This window comes from Myotis davidii, unplaced genomic scaffold (assembly GCF_000327345.1).
Source record: "Myotis davidii unplaced genomic scaffold, ASM32734v1 scaffold159, whole genome shotgun sequence".
Taxonomy (NCBI): Eukaryota; Metazoa; Chordata; class Mammalia; order Chiroptera; family Vespertilionidae; genus Myotis; species Myotis davidii.
In genome coordinates this window covers 2322292-2337783 of record NW_006291231.1, presented here as the reverse complement: position 1 = coordinate 2337783, position 15492 = coordinate 2322292, and the positions used below count along the sequence as shown (strand labels likewise).

The window sequence follows — 15492 nt, the reverse complement described above, 5'->3', positions numbered from 1 at the left end:
ACTGCCCCCCAAAAAGAAGTCCTTTATAAACAAGAATCATATGATTTCACTCACATGTGTGATATAAAACAGAAAGCAACAAAAATATGAACAAAACAACAAACTTATAGACACAGACAACAGAAGGGTTGGGTACCAGAGGGGAAGAGGGGAGGGGAGAATGAAGAGGATAAAGGGGGGTCAAATTTATGGTGAAGTGAGACTAGATTTTGGGTGGTGAACACACAATGCATATACAGATGACGTATTATAGAACTGTGCACTTGAAACTTATATAATGTTATTAAACAATGTCACCCCAATAAACTTAATAAAAAATATTCTTTACAGTGATTTTCTTTTTTCCATCCAACAAGGATCACACACTACAGCTGTTGTGTCTGAGACGAGGTGTCCAATTGTACAATTCTTTCCAGGGACTTAGAGTGTACATCCTGTCTGCACAAGAAAACTGGTTGTCCTTGAAGGGTAATGGTTTTGCTTTGTGCCCATGGCTACAGGTTAACAAAATCCTTTCCCCCTAATGCATGAGAATCTAACCTTAGGTGAACTGTCTAGTTTTGTTACCCAGGTTCCCTGATAAATGTCAGAGTGTCAACCACGCTACCTACACAGACCACATGGCTTACGGTAAAAATGACCCCTGACTGGCCAACTGTGTCTGGATTACAATAACCTTCTGAGAACGATAAATAGGGACCTCATACTTTTTGGCCTTCCCTGAGTGCAGTGACTCTTGTAACTGTATGTCCCTTATGGGCAGCTGAAAGCCCTGTCAATAGAATTGGTACAAGGTAGTCTGGCTCCTATGGGCCATTAGGGTAGAAGTCAGGGCAACCCCCACTTCTGTCCATCTAGGTCTCATCTCCTTACCACTGTGCAAACTGCTACAAAGACACCAACTGAAGAGAAGTACCTAATGCTATCCTCCTGGCAAATTAGCATATCCTTCTAAATAGGGGTATGATCTGTAGCCTATGTTCATCTTATGAGTCTGAACGTTTAAGTGAATTTAAGATCTGTTAGATATGGCAGCATCCTTGCTGAATTTAGCATCATCTTACTCATTGTCTTCTATTGCAAAATAAGATATTCTCAATTACTTAAAATATCAGCTGTGTTCCTATGTGAGCATTTCAAACCCTTCGAAATGTTTAAAGCATATAGTAATTATAAGGCAGCTCAAAGCAACAATAACTTAGAACACTTAAAACTAATACCAAAACTGACAGTATTTAAAAAACAAAACAAAACAACCCGACAGTATTTTAAACCAGTTGCTTAAATTGGCAAGCCAGTTCTAAGTTTCCAATTTTGAAAAAAATTGCCTGGGGAATCTCATCATTTTTGTGTTTTGTGTATCAGAGTAATAAGTAATGTTTCATTCAAACACCCCTACCTTGAAGGATATATTATGCTCAATATCACACATTCCTTTCAAGTAAATACTATTGCCTCTTTTTTTAAAATTTTTTTAATCATTTTTCTTTTTCAGCTCACTTTTCAATTCCTAAACCAGTATCCCATAAATCAGTGGTTCTCAATCTTCCTAATGCCGCGACCCTTTAATACAGTTCCTCATGTGTGGTGACCCCAATTTCATTGTTACAAATTTAACATAATTAAAGCAAAGTGATTAATCACAAAAACATATGTAATTATATGTGTTTTCCGATGGTCTTAGGCGACCCCTGTGAAAGGGTCGTTCGACCCCCAAAGGGGTCGCGACCCACAGGTTGAGAACCGCTGCCATAAATGATCTTCTAATATTGAGGACCCTCTTATATATAGACTCCACCACAAGCTCTCTACAATTCTTAAATCAGAGAATGCAAACCATGAGCATGATACCATTGCAATTATCCTACTTATTAATAACAGGAAAGGAGTAAAGGGAAGGCCAAATATTCTAGGCGTATCACTGGGCAGCTTCACCAGGAAGCTATAGCTTTACACTCCCCATGGAGACACCAGTCTATTCCCTGCAGATGCCTGGGGGGAAAGACGGGACATAGAGGAAATAGACGCATGCTCAGTAAAGTTGGGGTGATGAACTGGGGACAACGTCGGAGGGTACTTGACTGTCAGTCACACCTGGGAATAGGTCAATGGCCAGAATGGGCATGGCCACTGCAAGCACACAAAGATTTGAGATATTTAATCCCCTAAACAAAAAAAGTTCACGCTCCTGGTTGATTCCTGCTTCCTGGGCTCTCACTCCTGTTTCCTGGCATTCTCCTGTGGCCCACAGCCATGTGGACCCCCACACACAACGGTATAGCAAGTGCTGCCAAAACAAGTGAAATGCACGAGAACAGTGTAACTATGGTAACCACTACCTTGTTTACCTCTGACTATAAAATGGTTGGTGAGGCCGGAGCACCAGTGGAAGTCCTTCCTCTTGAGTTGGACTTACCCGCCTGGCCCCCAGTATTCCCAAATTATCTCTTATCTTTTCTCTTTCATTTGTGTGCGGCTCCTCTTCCAGATCCTGAACCCTGAACCACGGGACATGGAGGGAAACATTTACAACACTCGGCTGCAACATGGAAGGGAAACTCTGGTCACTGGCTTTGCTTCTATAACTGGACTAAGGGAAAAGGGACTTTGGAAAGCCCATGATAAAATTCCATGCAAATAAAAATCACTCACCATCCCGTGCAAACCTCAGAAAATTCGTTTTCTCGAGATATCATAAGGACTCCACTCCCAGCACTCAGTGGGGGAAGGGGATACCCCAATTTTCCCAACAAAATCAACCAAGCATAAAGGGTGCTTCCTCACTCACATGGAAAGGTATGCTCTCGTACACCATCTCTGGATTCCGGCGTGACAAATTATTAACATTGATTTTATGACACAATCAGTTGTGAAGTTTTCAAATATGAGTAAACAAAACAATTTTTAATCAAAAGAGAAAATACATTTTAGATAGTGTGAGAAGAATCCCTGGAATATTTCTTTCTGCTTTGCTAACAGTCTATTAAACAAAAGCGATAAAAGAATTAGCTGAGTAGGAAACAAAACCACTAACATGTTGAATAGTTTAAAAATAGAGCCCCAAAACTGCAAGAAAATTTCCTCTGTGCTGGATTTGCTTCTCTTTTGCAAGTGACAGTAATGTTCCTAAGAGTTCGATTTCAACACTTAAATCTGTATCAGCCACGTTTCTACCAAGTTAAAGGATGTGGCTCTGAAAGAGCTCTGGAAGCTGCAAAACAACATGAAGTGTTATTACAGCCAAATCCCACCTGAAATAAGAGACTTTTACATCACATTAAAATTCAGTGCCTGTCAGTCACCCTTTTGAGATTTCTCCACACCCAGGAAAAAGAAAGCCACACATACTCACTTTGTGACAGCCACACTAATGAGGGACGTTGTTGGAGCTCCTTTCCTTTACAGGGTAAAAAAAAAAAAAAAAAAAAGTCCATTTAATTTGGTGGAAATCTTAAAGACCTTTTATTATCAAGCAGAAGCAAGTCTTTTTAGACAACAGAGCCTCTCATAACAAATAGGAACCTGTCCTTCAGCATGGCGTCTCTGGGACCTAGCAGACTACAAAACTTTCATAAATATAAAAACGACAAAAAGCAATTTTTAACCTGCTTGCTGCACTGCTCATAGGAACTGCTGCATTAATATCTGCCAATCATGGGAACTGAGTGAAGCAGAAATCAACATGATTTATGTTGGAAGGCTTGTGAGCTGCCAGAAAGCACAGGTCCCTTTGGCAACATGGTGCCAAATGATTAATCCTCCCACCTAAGCCTTGCTTTGTAGACAGTCTTTGAGTACAGTCAACTGACTACATTTAGATCAGCCTATAACTAGCGGTAAGATGCTAAACAGGCAAGGACAAATCTAGTTCTTCCACTGAACAGGAAAGTTGAAATCAGTGTTTTGTCATCTATAAGATGCTGACATTTTCTCACTTCACTTGTACTATCAAATAGTTCATAAAATGTAAAATTTAATGCATCAATGGGAACACTGGCCAAGGGCTTCAGAATAACTTAGAAATTCACTATCAAATTCTTATTGAAGAAAAGAGAGTCAAGCTTTAAAAAGAATGTTGTGACTTATCGAAAGTTCTTTTTTCCTCCTACTTATTTATTTAGTTTTCTGTTTGGGGAATATAGTACAATAAAGATTATTTAACTGGTCTTTGTTTCTGGCATAGAGCTTTCAAATACCTTGGGCCACTGAGCAGTGGTTAGAGCATCAGCCCTCGGACCAAAGAATCCCAGGTTTGATTCCCAGTCAAGGGCCTCACTTGGGTTGCAGGTTCCAAGATGCAAGTTCCATCCTGGCCCTGGTCAGGACACAGTGTGGGAGGCAACCAAGAGGTGTCTCTCTGGTATGGATGCTTCTCTCTCCCTCTCCCTACCTTTCTCTCTAAAAATCAATAAAAATCTCAACAACAAAAAAAGAAAGACTAGAGTAGTAGAACAGATTTCAATACATTTAAAATACTTTTGCTAGTTCCTAACAATGGCTACTTTTATCACCTATCACTGGAAAAGAAAGTGAGCAGGTCTCACCATAGGCAGACATTCCCACAGATCATTGCGATGGCGTTGTTCCAGCCATACACCGCCACAGGGAAGTTGAATGCAGTGATGATGCCAACCAGGCCTACAGGATTCCACTGCTCAATGAGTGCATGGCCAGGTCCTGAGGACAGGGGGAGGCGAGAGGCATGCTTAAGCGTGTTCATTTAATGCATGTCAAGTTAATCAGTCTGCTAGCTTTCATTTTCAGAACAAAGGCGCACAGGACCCAGTGGGGATTCCAGATGCCCCGTCGTGGATCACTTTGCATAGCTGCGGGACATTGGTTCATTAATTAACACACTACAAAAGCTGTTATGACACCAACCTTAATGACAGACACAGTGTCTCTGATCCTTATAGGAACTCTGGTCATTTTAATCAAGGGCAACCAAAGCAGTGAAGCGAGGAGTCAAAACCAGACCAACCAGAAAGGCGGAGCTCCCAGCCATGCATCTTTCTGGCCACGCTCACACAGCTAGCTAGGCACAGGGAAGCCGCCATTGCTGCATCCACAGACACCCTTTGGTCTAGGCACCCTAAACTCCCTTCAGATGATGTGCTGGCTCTGCCTCCTTCTGGCAGGACCTGCCTCCTCCACCTCTACCCTCCCCTCCTCATCCTCCTCCCCAGGGAGGCCAGTGCAGCTGATAACACTTCCCTGCTTAAAACCCTTTGGTGTCTGGGTCACTACTGTAGATGCCCATCTAAAGTGCATCTCCCCATCAGGAACAGTCTCTTCCCACTTCCGCTCCACCACCCACAGTCCCCCTCATACTGTCCTCCAGCTGTGCTAAAACCATACAGTTCCCCAAATAGGACACATTCTCCCATCCCAAGCTTTCATTTTTTTATTATTATTTTGTTGTTGTTAATCCTCACTCGAGGATATTTTTCCATTGATTTTTAGGGAGAGTGGAAGAGAGAGGGACAGAGAGAAACATTAATGAGAGAGAAGCACATCGATTGGTTGCCTCCTGCACGTGCCCCACCTAGGGCCTGGGCCAGGGAAGAGCCTGCAACCAAGATATGGTGCCCTTGACGGGAATCGAACCAGAGACCCTCTGGTCTGCAGGCCCAGGCCGATGCTCTATCCACTGAGCCAAACCAGCTAGGACACTAAGCTTTCACTTATTTAAAATGCCTATTTTAAATGTCTGCCTCACTGCCCTGAAATCTAAACTTCAATTGCTTTTCTGGGAGGCCCTGGATTTACTTTCTCTGGCTAGCTTAGGGGCTCATTATCCTATTCTCCACCCATCACAGTACTTACCATGTTCTATTATTCTTATCTCCCACTTGCCTCTCCTCTTAAATGTAAGGAATCTATAGGCTTATAAATTCCTTGAGGACAAGGACTATGCCTTATTTAGATCAAGTGTCACCTATTAGATCATCTGGCAACTGGTAGACATGCAATAAACATTAATTGCATTAATGAGGTCAAAGTTACCCCAAGACCATGCATAGATTAATATTATGTTCTTTAAAAATATATATATTTTCTGCGCTAACTGGTTTGGCTCAGTGGATAGAGTGTCAGCCTGCGGACTGAAGGGTCCCAGGTTCGATTCCAGTCAAGGGCATGTACCTTGGTTGTGGGCTAATCCCAAGTAGAAGGTGTGCAGGAGGCAGCTGATCGATGTTCTCTCGCATCGATGTTTCTAACTCTCTATCCCTCTCCCTTCCTCTCTGTAAAAAAATCAGTAAAACATATTTAAAATATATATGTATATTTTTTTCTTTTCAGATCATAAATGTATCATAATTACCATACATGGAAATTTTAAAAACTAGAAAGATGACTATAACCACTGTCACCACTCTGGCAGACTTCCAGCCCTTTATCTTCAATGCAGCCACACAGAATCATGTTTGCTCTATCAAAGCTGCAAGAAGGACAAATCACATAAGCCCTTATGCTCATCATGGAAACCTCCCAGAGTATAAGGCTGGTCCTTGCAGCACTGTGTGACAGTAGAAGCTAGAGAACATCCATCGCTTGGGAACTGGTTGAACAAATTACGTATAGGATCTTTACAACAAACACACAGCCATAAAAAAAGATGAAGGAAGTCGCTTAATGGCAGAATATGAAACAATGTCCAAGACCCATTGAAGTAGAAAAAACAGAGAGTAGAATGTATAGTTTGCTAATGTCTGTTTCCACAACACACATATTTGCCTATAAGTGAATAAAAGCTCTAAAAAGATATATAAGAAACCAGAAACTACTTCCATGGGGATACTATGGAGTACCCAGGGGAAATACTTTTCATCCTTTACTCCTTAATTTCTTCTTAATTTTGTGATATGAGTATATCATCTCTTCAAAAAATAATATAAAAATCATTTTAAAATAAGTAAATACAACCTTCCCATAAAAGTGTGGGGTTGGAGGCAGGCAATCTTCATAAACAGGATTTTTTTTTACCTGCTAACAGACTGCCAACATGAGCTCAGCCTTTGCCTTATGGCATTGACAGGTCATTTTTAATGTTTCCTATTGATACCACAATGAACATCTTTGCACATAAGCCTTTGTCACATCCAAATTATTTACTCAAATCAGATTCTTGAAACTGGTATTAAATGTAAGGCTCTTTGGATTATTTCTAAATTGTTTTCCAGATGGATGGGCAATTCATGTTACCACGAGTCCTCATAAGAGTGTCTGTCAACCCACGGACTTGCCAACACTGAGTTTTATCTTAAAAAAAAAAAAAAAAATAGCCCTAGCCGGTTTGGGTCAGTGGATAGAACGTTGGCCTGTGGACTGAAGGGTCCCAGGTTCAATTCTGGTCAAGGGCATGATGGGGTTGCAGAGTTGTACATGTATGGGTTGCAGGCTCGATCCCCAGGAGGAGTCATGCAGGAGGCAGCCAATCAATGATTTTCTCTCATCATTGATGTTTCTATCTCTCTGTTTCCGTCTCACTTCCCCTCTGAAATCAATAAAAAAGATATATATTAAAATAAATAAATAAATTAATTAATTAATTTCATTAAATAGCCCAGCTGGCGTGGCTTGATGGTTGAGCATTGATCTATGAACCACAAGTCACAGTTCAATTCCCGGTCAGGGAACATGCCTTGATTGTAGGCTCAATCCCCAGTGGGGGATGTGCAGGAGGCAGCCAATCAATGATCCCCCCTCATCATTGATGTTTTTTTTTCTCTCTCTCTCTCCCTTCCTCTCTGAAATCAATAAAAACATATTTAAAAAATAAATAAGTGAAAATAAATTTTTCTGTAATACTCTTAATAATAAAATAAGTTTTCCAGTGTCTCACTCTGATGTTTTCATCTGTTTCGATTTACATTTCTGACTATAAAAAGTGAAGACATTTTCATTCATTTATATGCCACTTACAAGTCCTCTTTTGCAAACTGATCACAGCCAAGGCATTTTTGGAGCTCTCTGTAACAGAACACGGAGCTCTTAGCCTACGTGACTTCACTGCTTACTCTCAGAAGGCAGGATGGGTCCCCCGATCATCCGTGATAGGCCAACGGCATAGTCACATATATCCACGTACTCCTGAACTTCTCCCACACCTTCCACTAAGATCTTCCCCATCTCCAAAGACACCTAAAAATACAAAAAGCCAAGCTACATTTCCCAGCAGAATTCATGTTTTAAACATTAAAATGATCAGAGGGGGAGATGCAAAACATATTTTGTGTCTCTTTTGTGAAGGCAATAAACTTTAGAAAATCTGTTCTTATTTTTCTGAAGAATTTTAAAACTCAAGAATAGTCTTCACTTTTTCCTGTCTTGTTCATCTTTCCTGTAGAGAAAAGACTCTTGAAATGTATAAATTGCTTTTCATAAAAATCACAATCTTAGAAAAACCAAAAAAGAAAAAAAAATCACAATCTTGCCCTGGCCACTGTGGCTCAGTTGGTTGGGCATCATCCTGTGCATCGAAAGGTTGCCAGGTCAATTCATGGTCAGGGCACATGCCTGGGTTGTGGGCTCAATCCTGGTAGGGGTGTGCAGGAGGCAGCCAAATGTTTTGCTCTCACATTGATGTTTCTCTCTCTCAAATCAATAAAAACATATCCTCAGGTGAGGATAAAAAAAAGAAAACAAAAAAACCTTAAAATAAAATCAATCTTACATAGAGAAATGTATGATAATCTTATTTATCTTCAAAGGATTATATTTTTACTACAAAAATACTTTACCAAGCTTCCTAGTACTTGAATCTTCTCCCGCAAGGCATCACCAATCTGTCTCACTACTTCTCCTCGCTTTGGAGCAGGAATCTAAGAAAAAAATGGAATTTTAGTGTCTGATTCAAAGTATAAATTCTAAGCCCCAGCCAGGTAGTTCAGTGGTCAAGGGGTCATGCCAATATGCCAAGGTTGTGGGTTTGATCCCCAGTCAGGGAACATTACTGTGGGCTTAATCCACAGTACGGGGCATGCAGGAGGCAGTCAACCACGTTTCTCTCTTTCTCTCTCCCTAAAATCAATAAATACGTATTTTAAAATATATAAAAAGAAAGTAGAATGCAAAGGCCAAAAGACAAGAAAAAATATGGTGGTTTTGGAAAATTGTAAGGAGTTCAAAGAGGCAGGAGAGAAATGCAGGGGCCACATGGCAAAGGGCCATATATAGGATTCAAAAACAGTGAGGCAATTACCAGAGGGCCTTAAATGGTGGTGGGGAAAGGAGGGTGGTGGATCACAGTACATTTTAAAATATCACTCTAATTGTAATATAGAAAATGGATCAGAGGGAAACAAGGATCGGATAGGAAGACCATTAGGCCAGACCAGAGGTGGTGGCTGCCTGGACTACAAAAATGGCAGCAGAGAGAAATGTAATTTAAGGTGTTCAAGACTTGAGGTTGGCCAGTGTGACTCAGTGGTTGAGCACTATCCCATGCACTGGGAGGTCGCCGGTTGATTCCTGATCAGGGCACATGCCCAGGTTGCCAGCTCAATCCCCAGTGGGGGGCATGCAGGAGACAGCCAATGGATGTTTCTCTCTTATCAATGTTTCCATCTTTCTCTCCCTCTCCTTTCTTCTCTCTGAAATCAATAAAAACACATTTTTAAAAAAGATATTCAAGACTTGATAATTTAAAATTGATTCTCAACCCTGACTACTCAGAGAGGAAGGGAGAGAGAGAAACATTGATGTGAGTGTGAAACAACCATCGGCTACCTACTTACTGCACATTCCCTATCCCTACCACGGATAGATCCCACTGGGAATCGAACTGGCAACCTCTTGGTGTACACATGACACACAACAACTCACCCACACTGGTCATAGCTAGATCCCAGTTTAGGCCACTCAAATCTGACATCTTTGTTGTTGTTGTTATTCCTCACCCAAGGATTTTTTTCCATTGATTTTTTAGAGAGAGTAGGAGGGAGGAGAGGAGGGGGCAGAGAGAGAAGCATCAATGTGAGAGACACACATCAGTTGGTTGCCTCCCGCATGTGCCCTGACCTGGGCTGGGGATCAAACCTGCAATCCAAGTAAGTGCCCTTGACCGACAATTGAACCCACAACACTCTAACCACAGACATGCCAGTCAGGGCTGGCATTCCCTTCCCCTCCCCCCTCCTCCCCAACTTCCCAGATGATTTGCACAAAAAGCAAGAGTTGAGAACCCAGGACTAGGTTTGGGAAAGTGAAGTGAGAGGTGTGTGGGAAACAAGGAAGAAAGCCACATCTCCAGTGGGAGCTTGTTCAGGCCTTGCCTAACCAGGCATCAGTACTCTCAGACCCTCCTGAGGTGGCAGCAAGAGTCCTCGTCCCTGCACACTTCACCCGTGAAGTCACATTAAGAATTAGGAGGGAAGTATTAGCTGAGCCTTTGAGGAATTACTACAATGACACCCATGATAAAGAGCTGCCAGGTATCTGCTACTCCTTCATTCCGCTAACGATGGCCGTTAACAGTTCCTGTCCTGAAGGGAGGGAAGAGGCTCTGGCTTATCCTCACCAGAGATGGAGAGGACACACGAGGCGGCAGAGGGGCAGAAACAGCGAGCTGAACCCGGCTCATGAAAGAAAGCAGCATCTGGAACCAACCTGGTTCTCTGTGGCAAGTTCCAGTTCAGAGGAAGAAATCAGTTCTTACAACTAGTCTTCCGCATTTTTATACTTTGTTCCTTTCCCCTTCAAATTCCCGGCTTAACTTAAATGAACTAAATGACACAGTAGTTTGTCCTCACACAGGCAAGGCCAACCGATGGGAGGCACAGTTAGGAAAGTCTCTCTCATCCCTAAACTTTGAACTCAATTGCTTAACACGAATTCCAGCAAGTGGATCCCCAACTGACTCTACCATCACCCAGAAAAGCAACCTGTTCCCACTTGGCAGCCCCCGTTCTCCTGGGAAGTCTGAGGAAGGATGGAAGGCGCAGAGTCCGGCACTGCTGAGTAAGAGCAGACTACCAAACGAGGCCCTGGCAGGGAAAACACCAACCAGGTACAGCCCAGAACTAACGTCACACGGCAGCTGCCACCCTAGAGCAAAGAGGGATGTGCAGACCGGTTCAGGAGAAAAGACCCCGATGCCGGGCAGGGGCCTGCAGGAGGCAGCCGGTCGATGTTGATGTTTTCCTCTCTCTCCCTCTCCCTTCCTCTCTCTCTAAAAAAATCAATGAAAACATATTTTAAAAAAAGAAAAGATCCTGAATTCACACTAACTCTTTTGTCAAACACGATTATATTTGCCCTGGGTAAATACACACACATAATAGATGTTTCTGGTCAAATGTTTCACAGGCATTCAAAACAGTGTATAAAAGGTGAAATCCTAATATAAATGATGAACTTTATATATTTAGTGATAATGTATCAATATCGGCTCACCAACTGTAAGAAATGTCTCACATTAATGCAACATGTTAATAAACTTGCGGAGCATGACGGGAGCCGGGGAGCTCCGCACTTTCTGTGCCACCCCAGAACGTGCCCTTGGACAAGTGGATTGCTCTGTGCTGAAGGCATTCAAGACCCAGCAGACTCAAGAAAAGTATTTGTATTGAGAAGGTAAATTTGATTATCTTGTTTATTGCATCATCCAATTTTTTTTAAAAGTGGGAAATATGCATTACTTTTATGATCAGAAAGAAAAGTTATGTTTAAAGCATGACAGTGAATGACGCTGCTCTGGACACTATTCTCTGCGCAGGCGGGGGAACTTTACTTAGCTACTGCTGACTTTGGAAGTGGTATTTTCCTGCTCAGGCATACTTTTTATTATATATAATGGAACCCTCAGTCTAAGAATTAGTTAAATCAGCGGAAAAATGTTCCTCGAGCTTTGCACATTAGAGGTCTCTCAGCAAACAGCAAAGCAACACTTAGCTCAACAGTTCCAGACCCAGCAGCACGTGCTTTTATCACTGGCAGGTAGAGGTTTGCCATGTGCCAGGCTCTCCCGTAAGCATTTTACGTGACTCGTGACTCGTTTTTACCTCCGTGATAACCCAGGAAGTGGGCAGTCTCCCCTTTTTACATGACAAAGCACACTGAGGTGAATTTCCCCAGGGGTAGAGCTGGGTTAACCCCAGGATATTCCTCCAGCCACAGGTCTAGAATTTCTGGTGCCAGACCAAAGGGGATATTCAGGGTGAGGTGAGGGAGGATTAGGAAATCCAGGCTAACCCTGTTCTTTACTCTCCCCTCCTCCAGAGAACTGGCCCTCACCTAGTGACAGCGAAGCAGGGCCAAACTCCACTCTGTCCCTACATCTGCTCACATAACCCCTGGTGGACTCAGAGGTGGAGGAGGCAGAACCCACCTCAAAGCCTTTAGACCAGTGGTTCTCAACCTTCCTAATGCCGCGACCCTTTAATACAGTTCCTCATGTTGTGGTGACCCCCAATTTCATTGTTACAAATTGAACATAATTAAAGCATAGTGATTAATCACAAAAACAGTATGTAATTATATATGTGTTTTCCGATGGTCTTAGGCGACCCCTGTGAAAGGGTCATTCGACCCCCAAAGGGGTCTCGACCCACAGGTTGAGAACCGCTGGTATAGACAGTTTAGGAACTCCAGCCCCTGCCCTTTGGAAGGGCAGCCACCACTGCCCTGTGAACCAGAAATGTGAATCTGTTTCTGAGAAACTCCCCATTCACCTCCCATAGAGCTGGTGGGCAGGGAGAAGAAGCAAATGAGTATTTTTATTTTTTTAGAGAGAGGGGGGTAGATAGAAACATCCATCAATCAGCAGCCTCCTGCCCACCCATTACTGGGGAAGCCTGGTTATGGGCCCCGACCAGGAATCAACCTGCAACCTTTCCGTGCATCGGAGAGGACCAACCAACTGAGCCACGTCGCCAGGGCTATTAGTAAGAGTTTTAATGCATTTTAAATTACCCCCTGATGCTCTGGCCTGTGTGGCTCAGTTGGTTGGAGTGGTGTCCCGTACACCAAAAGGTGGCAGGTTCGATTCTTGGTCCAGGCCCATAACCAGGTTGCAGAGTCGATCCATGGCTGGAGTGTGTGACAGAGGCAATCGATGGATGTTTCTCTATTTCTCTCTCTAAAAAGCAATAAAAATAAAAATAATTTTTTTAACTACCCATTGACACTGAAGGCCCAATATGTAAAAGGCACTATTCTAAGACTATAGCAGAGATTATCACAGCCCCCAAAGGGCTCCCCTTGCAGCCAGGGGCACTGGCCTGCTCACCAGATGCTTCTTTACCTCATTGCACTACAGTAAGTAATCATGCCATGGCCTCCGTACTTACGTCGGCCCAGACTCTCCATGCTTCTCTCGCTTTCTTTACAGTTTCTTCATAGTCAGCCACACTAGCCTACATTAAGAATTAAGGAGGGGAGAAGAGGGTGTAACAAAAAAAAAAAAAAAAAAAAGAATTAGGTGGAGACAAAGGGAAAAGTGATGATCTCCTAAGAACACACAGACTATTTTGGAAAAGAATTGGAAATCTCTGGGCGGCCCTAAAATTTGTGGTTTGAAATTATTTTCATGGCGCATGCTTTCCCAAACTCGCTGGAATCCAGTAAGTAAGACAGGTAGAATCTAGGTGTGCTTTTTGTCTGTTAGCCGCCTCTCAAACAACACCTGAGGCGTACTGGAATATCAGAACCTCGGGCTCCAACCCGATTTATGGGGACTTCGTTCTAGGAGTCCCCAGGGGATTCAGAAGCTAGGGACCCCCTCTCTCCTAGTCCTCTTTATGGTTCTAGGGCGAACACACCTCCACTGGGAAGAGTGGACAGTCTTAAATGTCAATGAAAAAGAAACATTGTTCTTTGACTTTGTAATTTCCTATAGCTCTTAATCACTCCCAATAACTCCAAGTAGACGGTTTGCATGAAAAATAGAAGTACTCACCTGTCGGACTCTTGCTATTGGCTCATTGTTAGCAGGACAATAGGTCGTGATAACCTAAAAACAAAAAAATGGCAATCATATGTAGAAAATGTAAGCCCATCCAAATTAGGGGAACAGACCAAATGAGGGAAGAGAAAAAGGAAGAAGAAGAAAAAAGACGAAGATAAAATATCCAATCTCGGAACCTTAACTTCTGTTACAAATAAGCCACTCTACAAAGCTTTTCATTTTGACCTAAACATTTAGAACTATCTTTCTGCAAAACCCTCTCTTGACATATAAGTATTAGGTACATTAACAAAAATCTAAATGTAACCTGTTATTTCGTCCCTTTTTCCATTAATAGACCAAAATCAAGTTTTACGTATTTTCTCTCCCTTACGCTGCCCACCCTCTGGTCATGAGATAAAATAGCCAAAGCCAAACAACTACGGGTATGGCCTGTGTCCGCACAAACTGAAACGATCAACAGAAAGAAAAAAAATCATCAAGGCATAACTATTATTAAAAATTTTTCTTTTGAAAAGGCCTTCAGGAGGAACTAGATTATCCAAGAAGCTAACGACTAGATGCCATGGGAAAAACAGAAATAGGCAACTACCAATTGAGTGGGGTGTATTAAAACCACCTGAGTCTCCCACAACCACTAAAGGGAAGGCGTTTCCTCTAACAAAACACGTTCATTATATAACATGCACGCCGCCTGTGGCATGTTATATAACATTTTATTCCAAAAACTTTCTTCCCTAAGCGACTCTCAAAAGATCTAGGCGATAAGTGCTTTGCCTTTCCATCATATCTTAGGGAACGTTTTATGGAGCGCTAACTGGACGCCAGGCACGGTGCTGGGCTCTGGAAACAGAAATGCAGGAAAACCGGTCCTGGGGGGAAAACAAAGGTTTCAGGAAGTCCGAGCTTGCACACCCCACAGGGATTCAGAAAGAAGACAGTGCGACGCTGTATTTATTGTAGAGCATTGCCCCTGGCGCAGATGTCACATCTCAGGAGCCACAGTCAAGCGCAAAATTAAGGTAACTTCCGCCGTTAAGCGTGGGGCGTTTCTCAGTGCAGATGGCAGAAGTCGGCCCTAAGGCTGTAAATATGCGTGAAAAATCTAACCCCAACAGCCCCAGCCAACCCCAACCAGCCCCCAAATGGCATGGAACCGACTCTCCACCGCGCACAAGGGCCTAACGTCTAGGGGTGTTTTAAGGCACCCTGCTCGGAGAAACTTTTCCGGTGGAGCTCGAAACTTTCCACCCGTTCAACCGCCTACGGCAGCAGCGGGAGTCGGGCTGAGCAGAGCCCGCCGGCCTCGCGCGGCGGACGGAGCCTCCGGCAGAGATTTCCCCGGGCGCCCGCGTACCTCGCCCCGGCCGCCCCAGCTTCCATTGTACACGCCCTCGTTCTCCTCGCGGAGCCCCAGCTCCTTCAGCCACGCGTACTCGGGCTGGTGGATGAGTAGAGTGGACATGAAGGCGGCCGGCCTGCTCCAAGGTCCCGAGAGCTTGCTCCGCCCGGCGAAGCGCACGCAGAGGTGGCCGGGGACGCGCCACATTCTGAGCCCGGGACGCGCCGCGCGCCCGCGGCCG

At 43.4% G+C, this 15492-nt stretch overlaps 1 protein-coding gene across 1 annotated transcript in view; it reads right to left on the bottom strand.

The window, feature by feature from the left end:
* The window catches only part of ALDH7A1 (aldehyde dehydrogenase 7 family member A1), a 36102-nt gene extending 20610 nt beyond the window's left edge, over window positions 1-15492 (bottom strand). Inside the window, exons 1-7 of the mRNA XM_006764379.2 lie at window positions 15267-15492; window positions 13901-13954; window positions 13293-13358; window positions 8745-8825; window positions 8022-8145; window positions 4545-4677; window positions 3353-3397 (exon numbers count right to left, since the gene is read on the bottom strand). Of these exons, the coding sequence (XP_006764442.2) occupies window positions 3353-3397; window positions 4545-4677; window positions 8022-8145; window positions 8745-8825; window positions 13293-13358; window positions 13901-13954; window positions 15267-15458 (695 nt within the window). The 5' untranslated portion in view covers window positions 15459-15492. The remainder of the gene's footprint in view (window positions 1-3352; window positions 3398-4544; window positions 4678-8021; window positions 8146-8744; window positions 8826-13292; window positions 13359-13900; window positions 13955-15266) is intronic.